This window comes from Tamandua tetradactyla, chromosome 10, assembly GCF_023851605.1.
Source record: "Tamandua tetradactyla isolate mTamTet1 chromosome 10, mTamTet1.pri, whole genome shotgun sequence".
NCBI classification, from domain to species: Eukaryota; Metazoa; Chordata; class Mammalia; order Pilosa; family Myrmecophagidae; genus Tamandua; species Tamandua tetradactyla.
The window spans coordinates 106,508,081-106,533,589 of NC_135336.1; the positions used below are offsets into that span (position 1 = coordinate 106,508,081).

General features: G+C 60.5%; 1 protein-coding gene and 1 pseudogene across 1 annotated transcript in view; one reads left to right on the forward strand and one right to left on the reverse strand.

Moving 5' to 3' along the window:
- The window catches only part of PFKL (phosphofructokinase, liver type), a 30,519-nt gene continuing 5,010 nt past the window's right edge, over positions 1-25,509 (forward strand). Inside the window, exons 1-12 of the mRNA XM_077119137.1 lie at positions 1-128; positions 5,813-5,886; positions 12,438-12,515; positions 13,237-13,426; positions 14,077-14,242; positions 14,618-14,662; positions 14,995-15,103; positions 20,416-20,511; positions 21,293-21,385; positions 23,316-23,441; positions 24,360-24,424; positions 25,403-25,466. Of these exons, the coding sequence (XP_076975252.1) occupies positions 44-128; positions 5,813-5,886; positions 12,438-12,515; positions 13,237-13,426; positions 14,077-14,242; positions 14,618-14,662; positions 14,995-15,103; positions 20,416-20,511; positions 21,293-21,385; positions 23,316-23,441; positions 24,360-24,424; positions 25,403-25,466 (1,191 nt within the window). The 5' untranslated portion in view covers positions 1-43. The remainder of the gene's footprint in view (positions 129-5,812; positions 5,887-12,437; positions 12,516-13,236; positions 13,427-14,076; positions 14,243-14,617; positions 14,663-14,994; positions 15,104-20,415; positions 20,512-21,292; positions 21,386-23,315; positions 23,442-24,359; positions 24,425-25,402; positions 25,467-25,509) is intronic.
- LOC143648753 (iron-sulfur cluster assembly 1 homolog, mitochondrial pseudogene) lies at positions 9,140-9,747 on the reverse strand (annotated as a pseudogene).

Below are 25,509 nucleotides of genomic sequence, written 5' to 3' on the forward strand. Positions count from 1 at the left end.
GCGGCGCGGCGGCGAGAGCGGGCCCCTGGTCTCGGCCGCCACCATGGCCACCGTCGACCTGGAGAAGCTGCGGATGTCGGCGGCCGGCAAGGCCATCGGCGTGCTGACCAGCGGCGGCGACGCGCAAGGTGGGGCGCGAGGGGCGCGGGGCGGGGGGCTCGGCGCCGGGAGGGAGGAGGGGGCGGCGGCTACCTGTCCCCGGGCTCCCCGGGGCGCGCAGCCCTCGGCCGGGAATGCGGTGACCCAGGAGCTCGGGCCCGGCCCGCCCCGGCCGCCCGGCTGTCCCCGGCGCACCGCGGGGTCGCGGGCTACGTGCGGCGGGACACGGGCCGCGCGTCCAGGTCCGCCCCTGCGGGGCGGGGGCTCTGCGCGTGCGCGGGGAGGGCGCGGGGGCGGGGCGGGCCGGGCCGGGGACCGCGCGGGGACAGGCGCGTGGCGGCGCCGCTGCCTCGTGCCCGGGCCAGGCGCGCACGGGGGAGTCCCCGTCTCCCGCAGGCGCCGCAGGTCCCGCCGCCCTGGCCCTTCGGGGTTCCGAAATGCGCCCTGGGATCCCCGCGTCCCGCTCCCCGGGGCACCGCTGGGCTCCCCCCCGCCCCCGGTTACCCGGTCCGATCCTGACTGCGGGCCTGGCCTGGCCGTGCCGCCCCACCCGCTGGGCCTCCGGCAGCACCGCACCCCGTAAACTGGAGGAGAAGGAGGGGCTTCTAGCCCAGCCCGGGGAGGAAGTGGCGCCGGCGGCGGCGGGCGCGCGGGGTTTCCTCTCCGGGATTCTGAAGCTCGCGGCGCCGCCCCGCGCCCGCGTCCCGCGCGGCTCCCGGGGGGAGGAAGGAGGAGCGGCGTCCCCGGAGCCGGCCCCGCGGGCAGATGCGCGCTCCGCTCCGAGGCAGCCCGGGGCCGGGAGCGCTGGGGCGCGGGCAGCTCCCTGAAACCCGCCGTTTTTTTTTTTTTTCCTCAACGTCTTTTATTGTATAATAGAACATATATACAAAGCTAAGAGAGAAGAAAGCAATAGTTTTCCGAGCCTCTCCAACAAGCAGTTACAGCACGGACCTCAGAGTCTGTCATGGGCTGCCCTTCCACCAGCTCAGATGTTTCCTTCCGGCTGCTCCAAACACGGGAGGCTGAAGGAACAGTACCCTAGTGATGCAGCGGCCGCGCTCACCTGTTACCTGCCATTTTCTCTGTTTTACCTCCTCCTTCAATCCCTCTCCCAACCGGTAGGGATCTTCGGACAATGCCTGTTCTGACTGTTTCACGTTGAGGAGGGGGGTGGAATTAAGTGATAATCCTGGAGAGGCTGGAACTTCTGGGTTCCCAGGACCCCTCTGGGAATTACAGGTTGCAGGAAGGCAAACCTAGGGCACCAAACCTCCACAGAGTCTCCGTTCTAGCCCTAGGTGCTCTCATGAGTCAGCGGGTGACGCTGGGTGGGGTTTAGCAAACCATGGCACTCAGCTCTGCTACCTGCAGCTGGCAGAGGAGCCGCCTCCAGCACAGCCTCTCTAGCTTATCCTCATCACACTTCCTCTCCCCGTTTTGTTCTGGGACATGTTGTCCATCCCACGGTCTGGCCCAGGGTTTGGGGGATGAGGCCAGATGGTGATCTATGTGCATGGTCACCCCCAGAGCTGGGTGAGGCCAGCGAGGGACCCAGAAGGTAGGAACCAGGCTCACCCTGGGGTCTGGGGCTGCCTCACCCCGGGGGAGTGCCTGGGTGCGGCCTGAGTCCACAGCTGGACTCTGTGGCTCAGCACAGCTGGCCTCTGCTGCAGGTTCCTCATTTGTAGAAGGCGACGGGCACACGAGGGGGAGGTCTGGGTAGAGACGTGCTCACAGACACAGAGGCACAGCCCTGTGGGTACACGTCCTCATCCCCTGGCCCAGGGGGCCAGGGGCCTACAGGTGACCCTGGGCCAGGGAGAGAGGGGCACCCAGGGCAGCAGATGGGGCAGGAGCAGAGATGGGCAGGCTCTTCCCAGGCCCCTGTGGCCCTGCCATCCTGGCCCCGGCACCTAGCTCGAGGTGGGCAGCTTGTCCTGTAGGCGGCTGGGACCCTGGTGGTGGGTGGCCTGGCTGGTGACTGTCGGAGTGCGTTTCTCTGTGCATCTCCCCATCCTCACGGTGTGTGCTCTCCCCGCCTTGTGGAGACGTGCCATGTCGACAGGGTGGACGTGTGCATTGGGTAACCACTGGGCCTGGGGGGCTCCCTGGCTTCGGGCTCGGGCTGATGAGGGAGGATGGAGGGCACAGCTGGGGCTGTAGAGGGGCAGGAGCTTGGTTTTTCGCAGGAACCCAGGCCTGTCTGCCATGTGCCCTCCTAGCACCCCTGCCAGTGCCTACCCCCCTGTCTTCACTTACCCCTGGGCCAGTGCTTACCCCCAAGCCTGCACCGCTGCCCATTCGGACTGCTGATGGGGGGGTCTGGTGGCCTACAGGGGCCCCTGTGACCTTCCAAATAAAGTCCGCAGGGACCACGCCTGCTGCCCCATGTGTGTGCGCTCCCCATGTCTGTGCATACTCCCCATGTTTGCATGTGTTCTCTGTGTCTGTGTGGGCTCCCCATCTGTATGTGCTCCCCATCTGTGTGTGCTCCCCCTGTCTGCATATGCTCCCCCGTGCCTGCATGTGCTCTCCGGTGTCTGTGCGCTCCCCCATGCCTGCATGTGCTCCCCATGTCTACACATCTCATGTCTGGGTGTCTTGGCATGTGTGCATGTGCTCCCCGTGTCTGTGTGTTCCCCGTGTCTGCACGTGCACCTCATGTCTGTGTGCTCCCCCACTGGGTCAGGGCCAGGCTGACAGTAGCTGGAGAGAGCAGGCCCCGGTGTGCCTTCCCCTCCCAGATGTTGGGGTCTGGACTTTGGGAAACGTGTGGAAACCAACCAGCACGTGAAGGGAGGGCAGCCTGGCCCCCAAACTGGGTGGCCAGCTCAGGCCCGGGCTGACCAATGCCCTGAGCAGCTCTGTGACATGACCCCTTCCCTTGGGCCTCAGTTTCCTCTTCTGTAAACGGTGGAAGGGGTGTGCCAGGCCTCCAGGCCTCACTCCAGCCCTGAGTGCCCGTCCTTGCCAGGGCCTCCCCTGGCTCCTGTCTCAGGGGCTGCTGTCCAGGGCACAGATCACTGCAGGGATATTTGTGCAAGAGTCACCAGAAGGCACGACCACTGTACGGCCCGTCTACCTGTTTCCCTGCTTGCCCCACTCCCTGGGGAGGCCCCTGCCCTCCCCCACCCTGGCCCTCACATGACTGTCCGTGGTCAGTGGCGGGCTGGGCCCCCCACGGTGTCGGTGCTGACCCAGGCCTGGCGAGCCTGTCCCACCCTCCAGGAGGTGGTGACCCCCAGGCCTGGCCACTGTGGGGCCTCAACCCCTGCACCAGGCCTCCCCGGAGGCTCTGTTCAAAATGTAGAGAGTGGGCGCCTACTGTGTGCCAGGCGCACTCCAGGCCTCGGTGCTGCCCTCACCCCCTTGCTCCTGAGAGCTTTTTGGGGAGCCCAGCACCCACCGGGTTTTGACGGGGCCCGGCGGGTCATGGCCATCACAAGCCGCCCCTTAGCACCAAGATGCCATGATGACAGCTGTCCCCACTGCCCCACGGCGCCCCCACCTCTTGGCCCGTCCACACCCCAGCAAGGGCCTGTGCACTGCCCCGAGGTGCCCGCTGCTCCCCCAGCCGACTCCTGTGCGTTAGTCACGGGTCTCAGGGAAGTGGAGCTCCAGGACAGAGCTGTGAAGATTTACAAAGGTGTGTCATGCCCCCCTGGGGACTCGAGAGCCCCAGATCCGTAGGGCAGGCGCGGGCTGGCAGCTTCAATGAGGGGCTCCACAGAAGCTGGCGGGCTGAAGAAGAGTGAAAATTCCCTCCTGGCCCTTAAATGTCTTCAACTGATTGGATCAAATCCGAGTGATTGGACTCGTTCATTTGTGGGAGAAATGCCCTTAATTGACCGCACGTGTGGTCGGGCACAGCTGCCGTCAGCTGCCTCATGACTTAACACACCAGCCTTACAGCTTATCTGCCAGCCACCAAGTGTCCTCGCAGCCACAGTCAGGCCAGGGCTCGCCTGACCAGACACCTGGGCACATTACCTGGCCAAGTTAACACCTGAACCCACCTTCACAGTCCACCCTTATCCACCTGGCAGCTGTACACATCACCTGAAGCCCATGCTTAATCTCTAAAACAGACGTGTTTCACCCAGCAGTACTCAACTGTCCTGTGTATACCTGGAAACGCCCTGCATCTCTCCAGACAGGGTGCAGGGCTTTAGGTGCCATTCACTCTCAATCTTCATATCCCATGACTTTATAGCTTGAGCAATTCACCTTATGTCCTATGATAAGAAGAGAAGATATTTGCTTATGTACCCAAGCAAAACTCCTCATAACAAAATGGGAGGAAACACTCATCCAGTCACACCAGGCGTCCATCCCCGGGGCCGCAGCGAGTGGAGGGGTGACCCGAGCCCTTCACAGACACTGGCCCTTCCTGGAAGCGGCTGTGGACGCGGCCCCGGGGTTCTGGGGACAGGAGGGGACCCGGCAGCCGGGGCCGGTGCCATGGGTGTGCGTGGTGGCTGGAGACCTCGGCCCGGGTGGGCAGGGCTGTCTCTGGACGTTGTGCTGGAAAGGGCCCTGTCCCTTCTCCCATCATCCCAGCCACCCACAGCTCGGGCTGGAGGCGGGTGAGCAGGTGGGGAGGCAGAGGCCTGGGGAGGGTGGGAGGCAGGGAGCTGGGGCCCGGGGAGGGCAGGGTGGGGTCAGGAGCTGGAGGCCTGGGGTGTGGTGGGCAGGGAGCTGGGGCCCAGGGAGGTAGAGGGGTGAGCTGGGGCCCCCGGGAGGGTGGGGGAGGTAGATGGGAGTTTGGGGAGGGTGGAGGTGGGGACTGGGGCTTGTGGGTGGGAGCTGGGGCCCCAGGGGTTGGGGAGGTAGCTGGGGGCCTCAGATGTCCTGCGAGTCTAGAGACCCCCGAGTGACTAGGTAGGTGGTGGCTGAGGGTGAGGGTGCATTTCTTTCCATCTTGGTGGGCTTCCGAGCTCCTACCAGCTGGCCTGGCCACCTGCCCCAAGGGCTCCAGGGAGGCAGGGGCTTTGTCCCCAGAGGGGAGTTCTGCATTTGGGGGGTCCCTGTGGTCAAGCACAAGCCCCCTGGGCCCGTCTTGTCCTGGCCGTGTGGGTTCTGGGCACCAGGGACAGCGAAGGATTGGACTGAGAGGTGAATGCCATCTGGAACATTCCTGGTGAGTGGGCAGCCTGGCTCTGGCACCAGGGAAACGGAAGTCCGCAGTGGCTCCACCAGGACCCCTCGGGGGGCTGGGCCACCCCACTGGCCTGGGCTCCCCTCCCCATATTTCCCCACAGTCCTTCCTCCAGCAGCCCCCACCCCAAGGAACTGGTCTGGTGCCCGTCCCCGCACCTGTGCCCCACCCCCGCTTGATGGCTTTTCGGGGTTACACCTCTGCACACACCCGGACCCCACTTCAGGCTGAATCCGCCTTCAGGGTGGGCTTCCCAAGTGTGTCTTCTTCTGTTGCGGTACATTCACCACCCCCACCCCCACGCCTACCGGCGTCCACAGCTGGCCGCGGTCTCCCGGCGTCACCACAGCTGGGCCTCCAGCCCGGGTCACTGTGAACATCTTCGTCACTCCAGAAAAGAAAGAAAAACGGAAAAGGAAGCCCGGGTCCTCCCCTGGCCGTAGCCCTATCGCTGGCCCCGCGGTGGTGCACCCCGGCCCCCTGCCTGCAGCGGGCACCCCGGGGCCTGCCTCGGGTCCCCTCTCCCTGGGCCGCTGACGTTGGGCTTCCTTGCAGGCATGAATGCGGCCGTCCGCGCGGTGACCCGCATGGCCATGTACGTGGGAGCCAAAGTCTTCCTCATCTACGAGGTGAGGCCAGCGTGGCTGGGGAATGGGGGTGGGGGTGGGTGGGGGGCGGGGCCTGTGGCGGGTCAGCAGGGGGTGGAGCCTGTGGGGGGTTGATGGGGGTGGGGTCTGTGGGGGGAGTCAGCCCGTGCCAGGTGCACCCCTGCAGGAAGGGGCCTCAGCCACCCAGGAGGGACCTGGCTTATGCCCTGCCAGCCCCCGGGGCCCAGAGGCAGAGACCGGGATGGAGGAGGCCAGAGGCCCCAGGGGTGTCGGGACCAGGCATGGTAGATGGGGAGGGGGTGGCCAAGGTTCTGGGGTGCGCGGCTGAGCCTGGCCGCTGCCCACCACCCATTCCCCCCTGCAGTGCCCCTGGCCGTGCACTTGTCCCCACCAGGGATCAGGTCAGACTCAAGGGCAGCTGGACCCAGGCCCTGTCCCCTGAGAGACCCCGGGATCCTCCATCCTTCTCCCAGCCATCCCCCACCCTAGTCCTCATGGCAGCCCCCCGTTGCTGACAATCAATGCCGACAGCCATGGGACGGGGGCCTGGAGGTACGCCCCCTGCCCTGGCCACCTGCCCAGGTCCCCCACCCCCACCCCCAAATCCCCCTTGGCCGCCTGGGGCCCCACCAGGGTGCTGGCTCTGCACGCCTGCCTTCTCCTGGGGTTCTCAGGGCCCCTTGTTATTTTGGTTTTGCTTTTTACATAAAATGTAGAGGGTCCCAGCTGCCCTCCTTCCCCAGGGCTTCTGGCATCCCCGTCTGCTCTGCCTGGCCCATCCCTCATCCCGCTGCCCCCTTTGCTCTGGCCCCAGTTTGGGGCTGCACCCCAGTTCCTGACCGGCGCTCCCCCAGGCTGTGACCCCTCAAACGTCTGTTTTGGAAGCGTATTTCCTCCAAGGTTTGCGGGTCCTGTTGCAGGAGCCCCACAGGTGTGACCATTACCCTGACGACATTCTAGAACCATCTAAGGGCTTTGGGAGGTTCTCCAGGGAGTGCCCTTCAGGGGCGGAGATGGACTCTAGAGGGCAGGCCGGGCCCAACCTGTACCTGAGACTCCATACCTGGGACTAACCTGTGTCCCTTCTCCCTGACTCAGCAGCTAGTAAAGGGGGGGAGGAACCGGTGACTCTTGTTTCCTAGCCTCAGGGGCTGGGCCTGGGACTTTGGGCTGAGTTCACCCTGCAGCCAAGCCAGGAGAGCTGCTGAGAATTGCCCTGGGCAGTCTGCCTGGGAGGCAATGAGCTCCCCGTCACTGGAGGTGTGCAAGGGCATTCCAGAAGATCCTAAGACTGGGACAGGTGGGCTGGAAAAACGGGGCAGCAGACCAGAGCTGACCTGACCCACCTCGTGGGTGTCTCTGGCTTCACATGTAGGCCGCAGCTCAGGGGGGCAGGCTGGCACTGGGGCAGGAGTCGTGGCCACCCCAGGGGGCACGTCCTGCTGCCCCCTGCTCCGGGCAGCGCTGTGGCTTTCGGCACGTTTTCTACCTTTTCTGTGCGTGGGTAGGGGCTGGCAGGGGTCCTGGGAGCCCAGGCCTGAGACAGAGGCTGGGGTTGACTTGAGCCATGCCTGCCCTCACAGGCCATAAGGCCTTGGGGGAGTTTCCCCTTCTCTGGGCCCCTGGCCCTCACTGCCTGCTGGCTCCCCAGGGGTGCCAGGACAGGGGAGCAGCCAGGGAGGCTGCACAGGTTGGGCGGGAGGAGGGCTACCCATCTCGGTGATGCCACCTGGTTTTTATTTTAAATTTTTTATTGATATATATTGTATAGTCACATACCATGTAATCATTCAAAGTGTACAATTAGTGGCTCACAATACCATCATGTAACTATGCATTTATTATCACAATTGAGATTGTTTTTCCTTTTTTTTTTTTTTTTTATGATCACAAAGAAGCTACATTTTTTTTTTATTGACAATTTAATCTCTACACACATACAGTATTGCACAAATCCTAAGTGGATTAACAATTATATTAATGATATAAACTCATGAGCATTTACAGAAAGCTGCTGTTCTAGGTTTGGTGCATTTTGTACCAGGTACTTCAGTGAATATGCAAATAAAGGATTGGGTGCTACTTCAATTCATGAGAATTAGCTTTCAAAAAAAGCACATTTGCCACCTCACTGACCATGCCAAACTCAGGAAAATCGATAGCTAAATTACAAAATGAACACTGTTAAATAAGATTTGGTGATAAAAACTTCAGGTTAAAAAGTTACGCTTTAAATTTTAGCAATTCAGAAAGTAACGCACATTGGGAATTTTAAGAAAAGTTCTGCTTTACAATTACTACTATATTTTAAAAGAATAATTCTGGACTGCCATAATATCTTCCCTGCTGCTTTAAAACCATTGTTTCACGGAAGAAACAAGATGGTAATTCACATAAATGGGTCTAAAATAAGATTCTTACCATTCAAAATAAACTAAAAACTTACATGATCTCCATCAAATTATAAAAACATTTTATTGAAACACTGACCAGACAGAGAAGTCAGATCACCATTTAACTCTGCTGACTGCTTCAGAGCACAGGAAATGTGTCACTTACGGTGGCAGGAGACCTGAGATTGAGTTCTGATGCTGCCCTAACTTGCAATGTGAGCTTAGACAAGCCTTTAGCGTCCCTGCGGTTCTGCTTACTCCGCTATGGAATTAAGTGGAGAGTGGGCTAGGTGGCTTTTAAGAGACCTTTCAACTAAAAGAATCTAAGTGAGCTCCAGACCCCATATGAGTATTTTGATACTTAGGGTGGTAAAAGAAATGGATTAACAAACAGGTGGTGGAGTATTTTCTGTCTTTTGCACCATCATTCAGTTATGGGAAATTGTTGCCCCAAACTTTCATCTAATGGCTGGTACTGTTAAAGGTCAGGCAAATGAGGCATTCAGCAATGACATTTTTAATTAAAATGTAAAAAGGCCATGACAAATTTGGGCAGAAAAAGCAATGCATTACCTACCACATTAATACAAGTAGTCAGGATTCCTTGCCTCTGAATTTCAAGAGTCATCGATCTGGTTGGGAAAATGCCGTGGGAGTTGGACAATTCAAGCCATTTGACAGAGATCTACCTGAACTCCTACCACTAAGGCAACTTTAATGAAATATGTACTAACAGAAAGGATGCGAGAGAGTTAAGTGTAGGGTAGGATTTTTCTCTTTCTTCACAGAACAAAAAAATGATCCAAAGAAAGTAATGGCTTCTCATTTTTCATCTTCTAAAAAGAATCCAAATATCACTTCTTGAATTCAACACAATGGCCTCATTTTCAAAATGCATTTATTTCCTCATAAGGCAGCCATACTTAGAAACCTTGACAATGTGACAGTCACATTATTTCTTCAGTAAGCCGAAGTCTTCGAGGAGTGTCCCTGAAGCCTACACTTGACGGAGGAGTCCTGGGGTGTCAGATATTAAAACTTTCTCCACAGCCACAAGTTCCTTTGATGTTTGGGTTATTGAACACAAACTCACTGGATAATTTGTCTTCTACATAGTCCATTTCTGTTCCTAATAATGTTAGCTGTGCTTTCTTTTCAATGAACACTCTGACTCCATCTTGAACAACTTCTTCATCAGAATCTCCTTTTGTCTTCGTATAATCTAGAGTGTAAGAAAGGCCTTTACAACCCCTGGTTTGGACGCCAACTTTCACACCTACATGTTCAGGCTTATCTTTTAGAAGCTGTTTTATCTTGTTTACTGCTGAAGGTGTCAGGGTGAGGGCGGCCCGGGTGGGCTGCAGCTTCCTTTTGCTCACAGCCCGAACGGTGGCCCGGACTAATGAAGCCGACATCGTGGCCCTCCCGGCGCCCCGGTGCCTCCGGCCGGAGCTCGGTCACCTCAGCTTCTCTCCATGGACACAGCAGGCGTATTCTTGTTTTTCCTTTTTGTGGAAAGTAACATATATACAAAGAAGCAATAAATTTCAAAGCACATTGCAACAATTAGTTGTAGAACAGATTTCAGAGGTTAGCATGGGTTTCAATTCCACAATTTTAGCTTTTTACTTCTAGCTGCTCTAAGATAGTGCAGACTAAAAGAAATGTCAATATACTGATTCAGCACTCATAGCCATTTGTTAAACCCGACCTTTGTATAACTCCACCATCACCTTTGATCTTTCTCCCACTCTTTAGGGGTGTTTGGGTTCTGCCCATTCTAACTTTTTCATGTTGGAAGGGGCTGTTGATAATATGGAATGGGGCATGGAACTGTCTGATGTTCTGGAGAGGCTGGGCCCTCTAGGATTCAGGACTTACCTAGTCCAGGGACCCCTCTGGAGGTTGTAGGTTTCTGGAAAGTAACCCTAGAGCATGGAACCTTTGTAGATTCTTATATAACACCCTAGCTATTGATGCCAGCTGTTTTTACCATCATTCAAATACTCCTGCCTTGTCCCCAGAACATGGGTGAGAGATAAGCAGGCTCCTTCCCGGAGAGGCCAGGTGGACGGCCCAGGCAGGATGGAGTGGACAACCTCGGAGCCTACAGTGGGGGGTTCAGGGTGAAACCCCCAGAAGGGCTGGGGCACAGTGGCCTGGTGGCCAAGACAGGCAGGTGAGTGGCACCCACGCCATGGGTCTGGGGTGCCCAGGACCCCCAACATGCTGGGGTGGCCAAACCTGCTGCAGCTGCACCTGCCCTCAGACTCAGGGCTCCCCTCCCAGTGGCACCCCTGCAGAAGTGTGTGCCCCTGCCCTAGGAGATGAGCGCCCGTGGCGACCTTGTTTCCTTCTTTCACTTTACTTCTGTTCTGCTGGCATATGGCTGACGCAGCATTTCCCATTTTACCCGCTCACGAACGCCACATTCACCACCACCTCCACCTGCTGCCAAGCGTCCCAGCACCCTAAACGCAGGCCCTGCACCCATGTCACGCGAGCTCCCCTTCCCCTCCGCCAGGGCCTGGGAGCCGCCCTTCACTTCCCGCACGTGGTGGGGTCACGCCCTCCGCTCTTGGCACGTCTCACGCACCGCGCCATCTTCGAGGCCCACATGCGTTGCTGCGTCGCTGGCACGTTGCTCCTCCTTGGGCAGTCATTCCCCTTTGTGGGGCGGCACCTCGGGGCTGCTGTGGGACGCTGCGAGGGACGTGGGGCGCAGGCACCTGCCAGAGTCCCTGCCCTTGCACAGCCTCGCTTCTTTTTTTTCCAAACATCTTTCTTGAGATATCTTCACGTGCGTACAGTCCATCCATGGTTCACACTCCACGGCTCACACTATCACACAGCTGTGTGTGCATCACCGTGATCATTTTTAGCACATTGGCATCACTCCAGAAAAATAATAAAGCACACATCCCATACCCCTTACCCCTCCCTCTCACTGACCACTAGCATTACAATCTACCCAATTTATTTTACCCCTTATCGCCCCCAACTATTTATCTATTTTTGTCTTTATTTTTTTACTTATGTGTCCATACCCTGGATAAAAGGAGCATCAGACACAAGGTTTTCACAATCCCGTGGTCCATTGTAAAAGCTACATCATTATACGATCATCCTCAAGAATCTAGGTTACTGGAGCACAGCTCAGCAGTTTCAGATACTCCCCTCCAACCGTTCTAATACATGAAAAGGGTAGTTTAAATAATGCATAAGAATAATCCCTGGATAACCTCCCACCTCTGAAATCTCTCAGCCGCTGACACTTTCATTTGTCTCATTTCTCTCCTTTTGGTCAAGAAGGTTTTTTCAATCCCATGATGCGCATTCTCAGCTCATCTCAGGAGTCTTGTCCCACGTTGCCAGGGAGGTTTACACCCCTGGGAGTCACGTCCCATGTAGGGGTGAAGGCGGTGAGTTCCCCGGCCAAGTTGGCTTAGAGAGGCCAGCCACATCTGAGCAACAGAAGAGATTCTCTGGGGATGACTGTTAGGCATAATCATACACAGGCTTAGCTGCTTCTTTTCAGAAGTAAGTTTCATAGGGGGGAACCCCAGGATTGAGGGCTCAGCCTATTGAATTGGTTGTCACACTGCTTGTGAGAATATCAGGAATTCCCCAGGAATCCTCAATTCTGACTGCCCCATGGAGACCCCCGTGTGCCCACCCACAGGGGGACAGATGAAAGGGGTGGGCCCTCAGGATGGGCAGTCACAGCCCCGGGCACAAGGTGCCAACACCGCACGGCCAGGCAGGCCCTCTGCGACTTTGTTTCTATCAGGTTCCGGGTCGGAAGTCAGGGCAGTGGGGTGTGGGGGGCCCGGGAAGGCTGGAGGGGCTTCGGGGGTCGGGTCCAGGAGCCTGTGCTCAGCTTTTGGAAACGCTTCCCAGGGGGCCGTGCGATGTGGGTGCATTGCGTCCTGGGACTCAGGCTTGGCGAGCCTGGTGGACGGCACTGGGCGGCCCCAGGTCCTTGGCCTCTCCCCAGCAGCCTGGGCCCCGTCACCCCGGGCCCCAGGGCAGCGGCACCTCGGCCAAGGTCTCTGGGCCTGTGTCCAGCACGGCGGAAGTTGGGCTGCGGCTTGAAGTTCCTGGACAGACAGACCGGACGGAAGGGGATGCCCGGCCGCCTTGGGCTGCCTGCCCCATGCCGCACGCTTCCGGTTTCAGGGCTATGAGGGCCTCGTGGAAGGAGGGGACAACATTAAGCAGGCTACCTGGCTCAGCGTCTCCAACATCATCCAGCTGGTGAGCTGCACCTGTCCCTGGGGGCCTGTCCCTGGGGGCCTGTCCTGAGGGCCTGGTCTGGGTGTGGGGTCGCCCTGGCTCCAAGAGTTCCTGGCTGCTGGCTGGACCCTGCGGCCGCCACTGTCTGCCTTCCCAGTTTTGGGAGCTGGGGGCCGAGAAGTGGCAACGAGTCCCCTGGAGTAGGTGGAGGCCCCCAGTCTGCAGAGGCCCTCAGGGCTGCCTCGGTACAGGGTTGTCCAGCCCACCCACCCACCCAGGTGCAGTGCGGGGCCCACGGTGGAGCCCCCAGAGGGGCAGGTGCTGGGGCTGCTGGGAGCCACGTGGTCTCCTCCCCGCACCCCGGAGGCCAGTGAGGTGGCCGTGCTGGGCCCAGGCCCGAGATGAGGGGGTGTGGGGCTCTGCCCAGTGGGTGGCGCGGTGGGATCCCTCCCTGTTTAGCGCAGGATCTGGTCCAGCCCAGCAGCTGACTGGTGTGGAGGTGTGTGTGCATATGTGTGCGTGTGCACATATGTGCACATGTGCATGTGTGTGTGCACATGTGCGTGTGTGCACGGGTGGGTGGTGCTTCCCAGGCCCAAGGTCTTTGACCTTCTGCAGCCTGAAGGGTGCCACCCTGTCCAGGACACAGGCAGGCCAGGCTCCTGGGCCACACTGGGGCGTCTCCCTTGGTTCTGGGTCCACTGCCCTCGCGGCTGCCCAGGCGTCTTGCTATGCCCTGCAGGGTGGCACCGTCATCGGCAGCGCCCGGTGCCAGGCCTTCACCACGCGGGAGGGGCGCCGGGCAGCCGCCCGCAACCTGGTCCAGCGCGGCATCACCAACCTGTGTGTCATCGGCGGGGACGGCAGCCTGACGGGCGCCAACATCTTCCGCAGCGAGTGGGGCGGCCTCCTGGAGGAGCTGCTGCAGGAAGGTGGGCGCTGCTGCGGGCGGGGGGCCGGGCCGCCCTCACCAGCTGAGGGTGCTCAGCGCACACCAGGGGGATTCCCCACCACTGCCGCAGCTGGGGGAGCGGGCGGGGGCTGGGGAGCCGTAGCCTGGGGCCCCCGCACCCCCTCCTGTGGAAGCCACCAGGACCAGGGAAGGGGAGCTGCCAGAACGCTCTTGGGTAGGCGACAGCCGCTTGCCTGGGGCCCGGGGGCCTGGCCCAGCCTGAGGCCAGGACGACCTGGGCGGCCCCGGCGACGCAGGACCAGGAAGGCGGTTGTGGGGTCAGCGGCTGAGCTCAGGCCTCTGGGGGCACAGCTGGTGGCAGCAGCTCCCAGGCTGGCGCTGCCACTCTGCCCGCGCTGGGTGGCTCATTCCCCACAGCGTCTGGGCATGTGCCAGGCACCGTCACACCTGGCAAGTGGGTAACAGGCTCAGGGTCTGGGGTCACCAGTAGGAAAGGGATCTTCGGGGTCTTCACCAATTTCGTGCCCCTCATTTTGGGGACCCTGGAGACGGGGTGAGGGCCACCCACCAGGGTCCCCCAGCAGCGCCGTTGGGCTCTCCAGTCGCACCCAGAGGCCAGGCCCAGGCGGGCTGGCGGCACCCCACGGCCCACACGCTCCTCTTGCGCAGGTGAGATCTCTGAGAGCACAGCCCAGGCCTGCGCCCACCTCAACGTGGCCGGCCTGGTGGGCTCCATCGACAACGACTTCTGCGGCACCGACATGACCATCGGCACTGACTCGGCGCTGCACCGCATCATGGAGGTCATCGACGCCATCACCACCACTGCCCAGAGGCGAGACCCGCTGGGACCCGCACCGGCCCAGTGCCTGCACCCCAGGAAACCTGCGACCCCCGCCGGCCCAACGCCCATACCCTGGGACCCCCGCCGGCCCAGCACCCTCACCCTGGGATCCCCGGGACACCCGCAATCCCCACCAGCCCAGCACCCCAGGATCCCACGTCCACCTAATGCCTGGCATCCCCAGGACCCCCTGTCTGAGCCACCCCGCCCCAGCCCTGGTGGGGAGAAGTGTTCTCCGTCCTTCACCCGCGCCCCAAGTCGAGCGTACCCCAGGCCCCCACCCCGCAGGCTGCCGGCCCGTGGGGGTGGGTCCCGTGTGGCCCCCGGGGCACAGCTCTGACGGCTCCTGCTCTGCTCCCTCCCCAGCCACCAGAGGACCTTTGTGCTCGAGGTCATGGGGCGGCACTGCGGGTGAGGGGCTGCGGGGAGGGGGCTGCAGGTGAGGGGCTGCGGGGAGGGGCTGCAGTGAGGGGTGGCCCTGTGGGTGAGGGGGTCCACGCGAGGGGTGTCTTGGCTAGCAAAAGGTATGTCAGCCGCGGTGGGGGGCCCAGGGCGGTGGCCATGTGTCCGTGTTGGCTGCCCTGTCCGCAGCCCTGCCCTGGCACCCTGCACCGTGACCAGGCATAGCAGGTGCTCGCTGGACATGGGTGGCACAAGGGGCTGGAGGCTGGGGTCCCTGGGGGAGGTGGGCCCAGTGTGGGGTCCCGGGCCGGCCTGCGGAGCCAGCAGCCTCTCACCCTCAGGTACCTGGCGCTGGTGTCCGCGCTGGCCTCGGGGGCTGACTGGCTGTTCATCCCTGAGGCGCCTCCCGAGGACGGCTGGGAGGACCACATGTGCCAGAGGCTCGGCCAGGTGAGCGCTGGGCTGGGGGCATGGGGGCAGGGAGGTGGGGGGGGTCATGGTGGGCGTGGGGGCGTGGAGTCCCCACTCGAATGTTGTGTACCCGTTGGCCTCCTGGGGGCAGGTGCTGCCCCATGGCAGCCAAGGGCAGGGCCCAGGGGGGAGGGCACTGAGTGTGCAGAGCCCAGGCAGTGGGCAGGGACGGGGCGGGGGCCATATGGAGTGTTGTTGTTCTAGTTTGCTAGCTGCTGGAATGCAACATACCAGAAACGGAATGGCTTTTAACAAGGGGAATTTAATGAGTTGCTAGTTTACAGATCTAAGGCCGAGAAAATGTCCCAATTAAAACAAGTCTATAGAAATGTCCAATCAAAGGCATCCGGGGAAAGATACCTTGGTTCAAGAAGGCCGATGAAGTTCAGGGTTTCTCTCTCATCTGGAAAGGCACATGGCGAATGCAGTCAGGGCTCCTCTCTCGGCTGGACAGGCACATGGTGAATACGGTATCATCTGCTAGCTTTGCCTCCTGGCTTCCTGTTTCATGAAGCTCCCCGGGAGGCGTTTTCCTTCTTCATCTCCAAAGGTCGCTGGCTGGTGGACTCTCTGCTTCATGGTGCTGCAGCATTCTCTGCTCTCTCTGAGTCTCTCATTCTCCAAAATGTTTCCTCTTTTATAGGACTTCAGAAACTAATCAAGACCCACTCAGATGGGTGGAGACATATCATCCCCTAATCCAGTTTAACAACCGTTCTTAACTAAATCTCATCAACCAGGGAGATGATCCCATCACAGTCCCAAATACACAGCATTGAATAGAGACTATTCTACCTTTAAGAAATGGGATTTATATTAAAACATGACTTTTCTTAGGGGGCATACTTCCTTTCAAACCAGCACATTCCACCCTCTGGCCCCTAAAAAAGACATGTTTTTCCCATATACAAAATACATTAATTTCATAACAATATCAGATATCCTTAAACCTTTCAGTAGCAATACAAACAAAGTATCAAATTAGAGACAGTATAAAATCTCATCAAATCAGTTACAGGCGTGGTCTATCCTAAGGCAAAATTCTCTCCATTTGCTCTAGACCTTTGAAAACTCATAACAAGTTATTTGCTGCCAACATACAAAGAAGGAACATTCACAGGATACACAGACACATTTCCATAGGGAGGAAGGAACACAGGGGTCACTGGACCCACACAGTTTCGAAAACCCGCAGGGCAAAGTCCATTAGATTTCAAAGTCTGAGAGTCATTTATCCTCAGGGCTTTAGAAAGTGGCAGTCCCACCCTTTCCAAATGCCTACGCCTGCCTCTCTCTGAATGCAACCTTGGGGGATATTGGGGAGACCACCTTTCTCTCAGCTCCACCCTCTCCAAGCATTGGGGCCACACCCGGGCTCTCTGCCATCTCCGGGGCACACGCTCAACCCCTCCATGTGGTGGCAGCCAGGCTCTCCCCAGACCCCAAGGAACGTGCTTCACTCTCTCCAAGACCTGAGGCGGCATGACTCTCCCACTGCAACGAGGTGGAAGGCCCATTCTCTGCCTTTGGGGCAAACTCACCCTCTCCACGGGCTTGGGTGGGTCCACTCTCCTGGCCCGAGGCTTCTTGACTTCAGACCTCAGCCTCCACGGTTTTGCCTCTGAAGTTATTTTTCCTCCAATGTGTCCCTTCTCTGAACCCCTCAGTCCAGACTGGCAGCGGCTCTGTTTATACAGGTCCCACAGCACTCTTGTTGGCTTTCTATGCAGTAGCCTTGGATCATGCCCATCAGACATAAGGAGTTTCCACAAATCTTTCCTGGATAACTCCATGTCCGATCCTGACTTTCTCTGAAATGGCTGGCTGGTTCCACATTTGGTTAAATCCACACTCAGGGCACTATACTCTGGAGTCTCCCTTTCTGTAGGCCCAGAATTTTCCAGGACCTCAATTTCTAGTTTCTTTTTACTCAAGAGTTCAGTTCTCAGCTTATCTCTTTCCTTTCGCATTTCACTATAAGCTGTGAGGAGAAACCAGGCTGCACTTTCAACACTTAATTTGGAGATCTCTTCTGCTAAATATACAAGTTCATGGCTTTTACAATCTGCCTTCCAGCCAAAGCCACGAGTCAATTTTGCCAGATTATCTGCCATTTTAAAACAAGGCTCACTTTCCTTCCAGTCTACAATAACGCGTGCCTCATTTCTGTCTAGGGCCTCATCAGAGGTATCTTTAGAGTCCACATTTCTCCCAACAGTCTCTCCAAAGCATTCTAGGCCTTCTCTATCAAGCTTCTCACAACTCCTCCAGAATCTTCCCCTTATCCAATTAAAAAGCCGTTCCAACATGTTTGGTATTTGCAAACTGCAGCAGAAGCACCCCACTCTCCGGTACCAAAATCTGTTCTAGTTTGCTAGCTGCTGGAATGCAATATACCAGAAACAGAATGGCTTTTAACAAGGGGAATTTAATGAGTTGCTAGTTTACAGATCTAAGGCCGAGAAAATGTCCCAATTAAAACAAGTCTATAGAAATGTCCAATCAAAGGCATCCGGGGAAAGATACCTTGGTTCAAGAAGGCCGGTGAAGTTCAGGGTTTCTCTTTCAAGTGAGAAGGCACATGGCGAACACAGTCAGGGCTTCTCTCTCAGCTGGAAGGGCACATGGTGAACACGGCGTCATCTGCTAGCTTTGCCTCCTGGCTTCCTGTTTCATGAAGCTCCCCGGGAGGCGTTTTCCTTCTTCATCTCCAAAGGTCGCTGGCTGGTGGACTCTCTGCTTCATGGTGCTGCAGCATTCTCTGCTCTCTCTGAGTCTCTCATTCTCCAAAATGTTTCCTCTTTTATAGGACTTCAGAAACTAATCAAGACCCACTCAGATGGGTGGAGACATATCATCCCCTAATCCAGTTTAACAACCGTTCTTAACTAAATCTCATCAACCAGGGAGATGATCCCATCACAGTCCCAAATACACAGCATTGAATAGAGACTATTCTACCTTTAAGAAATGGGATTTATATTAAAACATGACTTTTCTTAGGGGGCATACTTCCTTTCAAACCAGCACAGTTGTCCTCCCAGGGGTCTTCAGGGCTCCCCGTGGTGAGGGGCAGGAGCCCTGGGGGCAGTAGAGATGGTGGCAGCTAGGCAGCGGCAGCCCCAGTGGGGAGGTGCAGGGTGCTGGAGTGGGGTGCAGCGCGGTGCCCCTCACATGGGGCTGAGGCCCTGGCACAGGACAGGCACACGGCTTCCTACGGCTGTCTGTCCTCAGAATGGTGGTGCTAGATGGACACAGCACCGGGGGTGGGCAGGGACCTGGCAGCCTCTCCCAGGACCACCCTGGGCTTCTTCTCCCAACCTCACCTGGCCCCCTGCCCATTGCCTGATGGCACAGCTGGCACCCTCTCCTGCCCCCACCCCCCATGAGCTCGGGCCTGGAGGGAGGCGTGGGGAAGGGTGTGGGGAGTGGCCCTGGGGGTAGCTGAGAGGACGGAAGGTGGGCTGGGGGAGGGCGGTGGGGGGCTGTGCTTGGAAAGGCTCCAGGGTGACCGGGGAGGGGGGACAACTGCCAAGGGAAGTCTGGGGCCCAGGGGCTCTGCCAGCGCAAAGGCCCTGGGGCAGGCCGGGCAGAGACTGGTGGGCAGGTGGGAGGGCCGAGGCAGGTGGCATCAGCCTTGGGAGGAGTTGCCTGAGTCTTGGCAGAGAGGGGTCCTGGCTTCTCTGCCCCCCACCCTGACATTGTCCTCACAGTTGTGGGGGGTGTCCTTGGTCGCTCCTGCTGTCTTCTCTGTTGCTCTTTCTTTGCCTTCGCAGCAGCTCTGCCTCTTTCTCTTTTTATCTCTGGGTCCTTTGGGATGGCACCAGGCCTGGTGTAAGAGGCAGGTCCACCATGACACGGCCTGGGGCTACAAGTGGCCCCCTCGCCGCATGCTGTGGTGGCTCTGCTTCCCCGTTTCCTGGGTCTGGGCCGCCCTGCCTGGGGCAGTGGGAGAGGCCAAGGGCTGTGGCCCATCTCCTGGAAGCTTCCCCCGGGAGGGAAGGGCAGGGGCTCAGGGTCAAGGCCGGCCAGACACCCTAGGAGAACAGGCTCTTGTCCTCTCCCGGGCAGAGCCGGGGGCCTGGCCAGGTGGAGTTGGCTCTGGTAGTAGTGGCCACTGGCTGACCTTGGGCAGGTCCCAACCTCGACCTTGGCTAATTCACTATTGCACTCAGGGGTGGGCCCTTCCCCAGCGGTGCTCTGATGTGGGAAACAGCCTGGACTTGGAGTCAGCCTGGATCCGGGCTTCCTGGAGCCTAAGTTTCCCCAGTTGTGGGATGCAGGCATTCCCTCTCTGCCCTGCCCACCCTGGGCTGCAGCGAAGGGGAATCAGGGAGGGACCAGACGTCTGTGTGTCTGGCCTCACCTTTTCCCAGTGCCGCCACCGCCAGGCAGCCCTCCACCCCTGCAGCTGGGCCTTGTGAGGGCTGTTCCACCGGGATATGAGACACTGTAGGCCCCTGTGGGGAAAACACGGGCTGGGGGTCACTGAACCCCACAATCTGTATTGGTGCATTGAATAAATAGGCAGGTGGGAGGTGCTCTGTGAAAGATCAGCATATGTGGTATTGAGCAAAAGGTGATGGGTGGCACCATCTCCGTATGTCTCCAGGCAGAGGGGCAGGAGTGGGGACGAGGTGCCCTCCAGGGTCACAGGGATGCTTGGCCACCACTGCCAGCTCACCCCCGTTTTAAGGACGGGAAAGGGGAGCCCAGAGGTCACCCGCTGCCCTGGTTCATGCTGGCAGAGTGGCCCGGGGCCCAGGGGCCCTGCTCCCGGTGGGTCTGACTCTCGGCTGGACCACATGTGGTGGTCCTCTGCTGCACCCCATCCCTCCTGCCCTCGCCGGTCCCCCATCCCGACCCCAGGGTGGTCCTGTGGGTGCCGCCTGGGCTTCACCCGCCTCCCCCCAGCAGTCTTCTTCCTCTGCAGGGTGAGCGGGCTGTGCCCTGGCTGCGAGGGCCGGAGGGGGTGGGGTCCCGGTCAGGCGGGGGCGGGGGCGCAGGCGCGGTGCCGGGGCGGGGCGGGGCGGGGGCGGGGTCCGGGGCGGGAACTGGTGTGGGGGCGGGGTCAGGGGCGGGAACTGGTGAGTGGGCGGGGCTGGGCGTGGGGGCGGGGTCCGGGGCGGGAACTGGTGTGGGGGCGGGGTCCGGGGCGGGAACTGGTGAGTGGGCGGGGCTGGGCGTGGGGGCGGGGTCCGGGGCGGGAACTGGTGAGTGGGCGGGGCGTGGGGGCGGGGTCCGGGTGCGGGTGCTGGCTCCCAGGGCTGAGCCTGGCTGTCTGGGCCTAGACGCGGAGCCGGGGATCCCGCCTGAACATCATCATCATCGCGGAGGGCGCCATCGACCGCACCGGGAAGCCCATCACGTCCAGCTACGTCAAGGAGGTGGGGGCTGGGTGGCGTCGCCGTGGGGGCGGGGCACACGGGTGAGGGCTTCTGCTCCCCTGTGAAGGGGTGAGTGGTCCTGGGCGGGCCGCGGGTGCCCGGGGGTGATTCCTCCCCCGCAACCTTAGTCGGGGTGGGGTGGGAGGCCAGATCTCCCCGACACTCAGGCCTGGGCCTTCTTGGGGTCCCCAGAGGTGAGGCGTGCGCTGCCCGGGGTCTCAAACCCCCAGCCATCCCCGCTCTCCGCCCTGCTCACCCCATTTCTCTCAGCCGGGCCCCACCCCCTGAAATAGCCTCTTCCCCTCCTCCACACCCAGGGCCCCCCCCAGCCCCCCAGCCACCTGCTGGGGCCACACCCAGCTGAACTGTGGGGACCAAGTCCTCCCTTCACTGGCCTGCGCCCACGTCTCCCTGTAGCCGGTGTCCCCCCTGCCCCGGCCCGGTGGGAGCAGGTCCCCCCACTGTGGCTGCCCCCATGACCCTAACCCCAGCTGGACTCTCCCATCCCACTCTCTCTGCCAGGAGCCCCCCACCTGTGCCCATCTCTGTCTCCTGTGCCCCTAGAACCCCAGGGCCTCAGGGGGCCTGACAGGGCCAGAGGCTACATGGGGCCACGTGCCACAGAAGCCCCCCATGCACACATGCCCCAGGGAGCCCAGCTCTGCAGGGACCCAGAGGGCCTGACCCCAGCACCCTGAGGCGGGGAGGGGCCGGCTGGGTCGTGGGCAGCAGGGCGGGCACGGGCCCAGGCCCCCCACACACCTCCTCTCTCCCCGAGCAGCTGGTGGTCCAGAGGCTGGGCTTCGACACACGCGTGACCGTGCTGGGCCACGTGCAGAGGGGCGGGACCCCCTCGGCATTCGACCGCATCCTGGTAGGCGGGGGTGACCGGTCACTGGGAGTCACTGGACCACAAGTGTGGGTGGGGAAGGTGTACAGGTGTGTAATGGTGTGTAGGCCACCTGTGGGGGTGTGTACACGTATATAGATGTGCATGGATATGTGGTGTATGCATTGGTGTGCATGGCCTGCGGGTGTAGGCGTGGGGCTGCATGTGATGTGTATGGTATGTGCGGATGTGTATAGATTTCTGTGCACGTGTTCTACATGGACTGTGTAGATGTGTTATGTAAGTACATGTGTGTGTTGTGTGTGGAAATGTGGCGTGTGGGGGGCTGTGTATGTGTGACATGTATGTTGGTGTATGTAGGCATGCACATGTTTCCTGCAAGGGTGGGAAACTTGGGCCTGGGACGTGGAGTCCGAGGTCAGCCAGCCCTACCCCCGGCGCTGCCTCCTGCTGTCCCTGTGGTTCCCCCGCAACCTCGTGGCTGTGGGCCTCAGCGACTGCCTCCAGTAGGGCAGGCCCCTGGGAAGGTGGCCCCGGGGGTTAGTGCTCCCCTGGCTGGCCAAGGCACGGTGGTGGGCAGGGACTGAGCCGGGTTCTGGTCCCCATGGAGGGACCCCGGCCCTGAGGACCTCTGGGCCAGACCACCAGCAAGCCCAGGTGCAGAGCTGCAGCTCTCTAGGGTCCTGCAGGGGCTGAGATTTCCCCGCTCCCAGGTTAGGCCGCCCCATCTTAACAGAAGCTGTAAGAAGACACGAGACTCGGGGGTCAGCGGACAGCATCTTACTCAGCAGTGGCAGCCACAGTGGCAGCATTTTTGTGCTGGTTCCCGAGCCCCAGAGCCCACCAGGGAATATGGGGGCGGGAGGTGGCAGGTCACACCTACACGAACAGGAGTGGCATCACGGGGGAGGACCCTGAGCTGTGGGCACCCTGCCTGGGCATGGCACTGGGCAGAGACGCTGAATCGGTCTCGTAAGATAGCTGGGAACAGAGAGCCGCCACTGCCTCTTGCAAGGCGTGCAGTGACCCACGGAGAGGGGGAGCGCCATCTGCCCTCGTGGGGTGTGCTGGCACTTTCAGAGCAGGACAGGCACACATTACCTTTGCGTACCCACGTGCGGTGACCGTGGGCCCCACTGGCCGCAGACCCACTGCCCCTTCCCTTGGCTGTGCTAGGGCCTGCCTTGGTGCGTGAGCCCCGTCGGGGGCAGTTTTTGCACGGTTTGGGTGCCCCAGCCCCGCCAGCCCGTGTTCCTCACACACGCCAGGGAAGCCGTGACGTAAAGGAGCCCTGTGTGGGAAGCTGTGTTGTGGAAAGAGCCCAGGAAAGCTGGTTCCAGCGAGAGCCCTGCCATGGCTGAGCCACCCTGGGCAAGCCACGTGCCCACCTGAGCCCATGCCTGCAACCCGCAGAGGGGCTCACCCTCCTGGCAGGGCTGTTGGGGGGCCCCCATGAAATGGTCCCCGAACAGGTTGTCAGGAATGGTTGTCACAGTCACTATCTCTGCTGCCGTCTCTTCTAGAAACTTCTCCCTGTGTGTTCAGAGGGCTGTGAAGGCTGAGTCTGAGCCTCTGCGAAGGGCTGTTGGGTGCATGGTGTAGAGGCCAGTTCAACACAACCCACAGAGCAGAGAAGATGGGCCCAGCATGAGGGAGTGTGTGCATGTGTGTGTGCATGGGTGAGTGTAGGTGCAAGGATGTGCACGTGAGTGAACACGTGTGTACGTGTGTGAGTGGGTGTGTATATACATATTTAGGCATGCACATATGCACGTGTGGAGTAAGTGCATGTGAGTGTGTATATATTTGGGCATGCACATGTGTGTGTGCATGTGTGGAGTGAATGCATGTGAGTGTGCATGTGTGGGCCTGTGAGGGTTTTTCTGCATGTATGCATGAGCACATGGTTGGGGTGAGCCCTGAGCCTCAGTGCTGCCCCCCGAAACCCTCCCAGAGCAGCAAGATGGGCATGGAGGCGGTGATGGCACTGCTGGAGGCCACGCCTGACACGCCAGCCTGCGTGGTGAGCCTCTCTGGGAACCAGTCCGTGCGGCTGCCACTCATGGAGTGCGTGCAGGTGGTGAGTTCCAGGGCTGCTGGTGGGCCTGGGGCTGCTGGGGGCATGGGCCCATGGGGGGCTGCTGTACAGGCCCCCTGCCTCTCGCCTTCCCAGGGCCCTTTGGTGCCATGTCCGTGGGCCTGGGGCTATGCCTGGGGTGTCCCACCCCTGCCATGTGGGGGGCCACAACCTCTTCTCCTGGCCATCTGGGGAACTGTGCCTCCCCGTGCTGCAGTCCTGAGCAGACCCCTACCCAGTTGGCCCAGTGTATCCACGGCCTGCCTGGCCAGTGTTCGGAGGGGCCCATCCTCTGGGCTCGGGCCTGAGAAGGGAAAGAAGGATGCCTGTTCCCTGGGTGGGCTGTGGGTGAGCCCCAGGATGGGTGCAGCTGCTGATGGGCAGGGAGTTGGGGTGTCCGAGGGAGCCAGGGGAGCCGGGCAAGTTGGGGAGTCTGGCAGACTGGGTTGGGCCAGGTGTTTGGGGTCGGAGGGGAGGACTGAGGCGGGCACAGGGACTGGAGCTCTGGTGTGGCTGGAGCAGGGCCCCAGGGAGGGGCGAGCCCAGCGGGGGAGGCGTGGCTGGTGGGGGGTGGGCTGTGGCACTTCCCTTGGGGGCTCCTCTCGCATGCCCCTGTGGGGCTTTGCCACAGGTAGGTCGGCCTGGGGTCAGGGCTGTGCTGCGCCCGAGAGGATCTGGCCGAGGGCCTCGCCTCTGCCCCAGGCCTGGCCAGGGGGGTGAGATGTGACCAGGGGCGCCCAGCTGGGAGCACTGGGGGCCAGGCCCAGGGGGTCCCACGCCCTGCCAGCTGGCCGTGGAGCACCTCTGCCCTGGGAGGCCGGCACGCCCGGCCGGGAGACTCTGGCCTACCCGCCACCCCCAAGTCAGGCGGGCGCCCAGCGGGGGAGCCCCGCAGCCAGCGCCAACCGTCTCCTCCTCCAGACCAAGGAGGTGCAGAAGGCCATGGACGAGAGGCGGTTCGACGAGGCCATCCAGCTCCGCGGCAGGTGAGCTGTGCGGCCGCTCTGTGGGCGGGGCGGGGCGGGGCCGGGGGCCGCGGGCCCTACCCAGACCCTCTCAGCTTGCACACAGCCACGGGCCAGGCCCGGACCTACCACGTGCTGCCCGGGTGGAGGGGCTGCGGGGCAGACTCGCAGCCTGAGACCCTGCAGGGTTCCAGGCAGAAGCTAGGTCAGCAGGGGCGGGGGGACGGTGGCTCGGCTGGGCAGTGGGCAGCAGGGGCTGGCAGCGACAGGGCGCCTGGGTGTGTCTGCGGAGGCTGCAGAGGGTGCACGTGGACCCCCGGACCCAGGTGCCTGGGGCGGCTGGAAGTCACGGGCACGGGTTCTCCCCAGAACCCTGGGACCCAGGCACGGGCAGGGCTGCTCCCTCTGGGCCCTGGCGGGTGGCACCTGCCGCGCCCCGTCCAGCTCTCGGCTTGTGCTGCATCACTCAAGTCTCTGCCGCCTGTCGGCCTTTTCCCTGTCTGTCTGTCTGTCTTCTCTCGCCTTCTTACAAGGATACAGCCATCCTGGAGAAATGCCCATGAGCTCATCCTAACTTGCTCCCTTCCATCTGCAAAGACCCTATTTCCAGGCCGGGGTTAGGGCTTGATGCCTTTTGGGGGGGATGCAATTCGACCCTTCACAGTCCCCCACAGATGTCTGGGCTTCGGTCCTTGGTGGGGTGGGGGCAGCTGGGGAGCCACAGTCTGTGGAGGTTTCTGGGAGGCCAGGTCAGATTTGCGTTGCAGCCCTGGCTGTCCAGCGCTGCCTTTCCCTGGCTGGGCCATGGCTGCTTCCCCCCTCTGCCCTCCCGTTGCCGGGCCGGGTGCTGTCTGAGCTCGTGCTTTTGGGGCAGGGGGCGCCTGGGGCACGTGGCGGCGGAACAGGAAGCCGGGCTCCGTGCGTGTGCAGCCTGCAGGGCCGCGTGCCGGGGGCTGCCCTGGTCCGGGCTGCATGCTGCATGACCAGCGTCCTTTCCAGGAGCTTCGAGAACAACTGGAACATCTACAAGCTGCTCGCACACCAGAAGATCTCCGAGGAGAAGGTAAGGCCAGCCTGTGGCCTCGCATGTCTGCAGCCAGACAGCG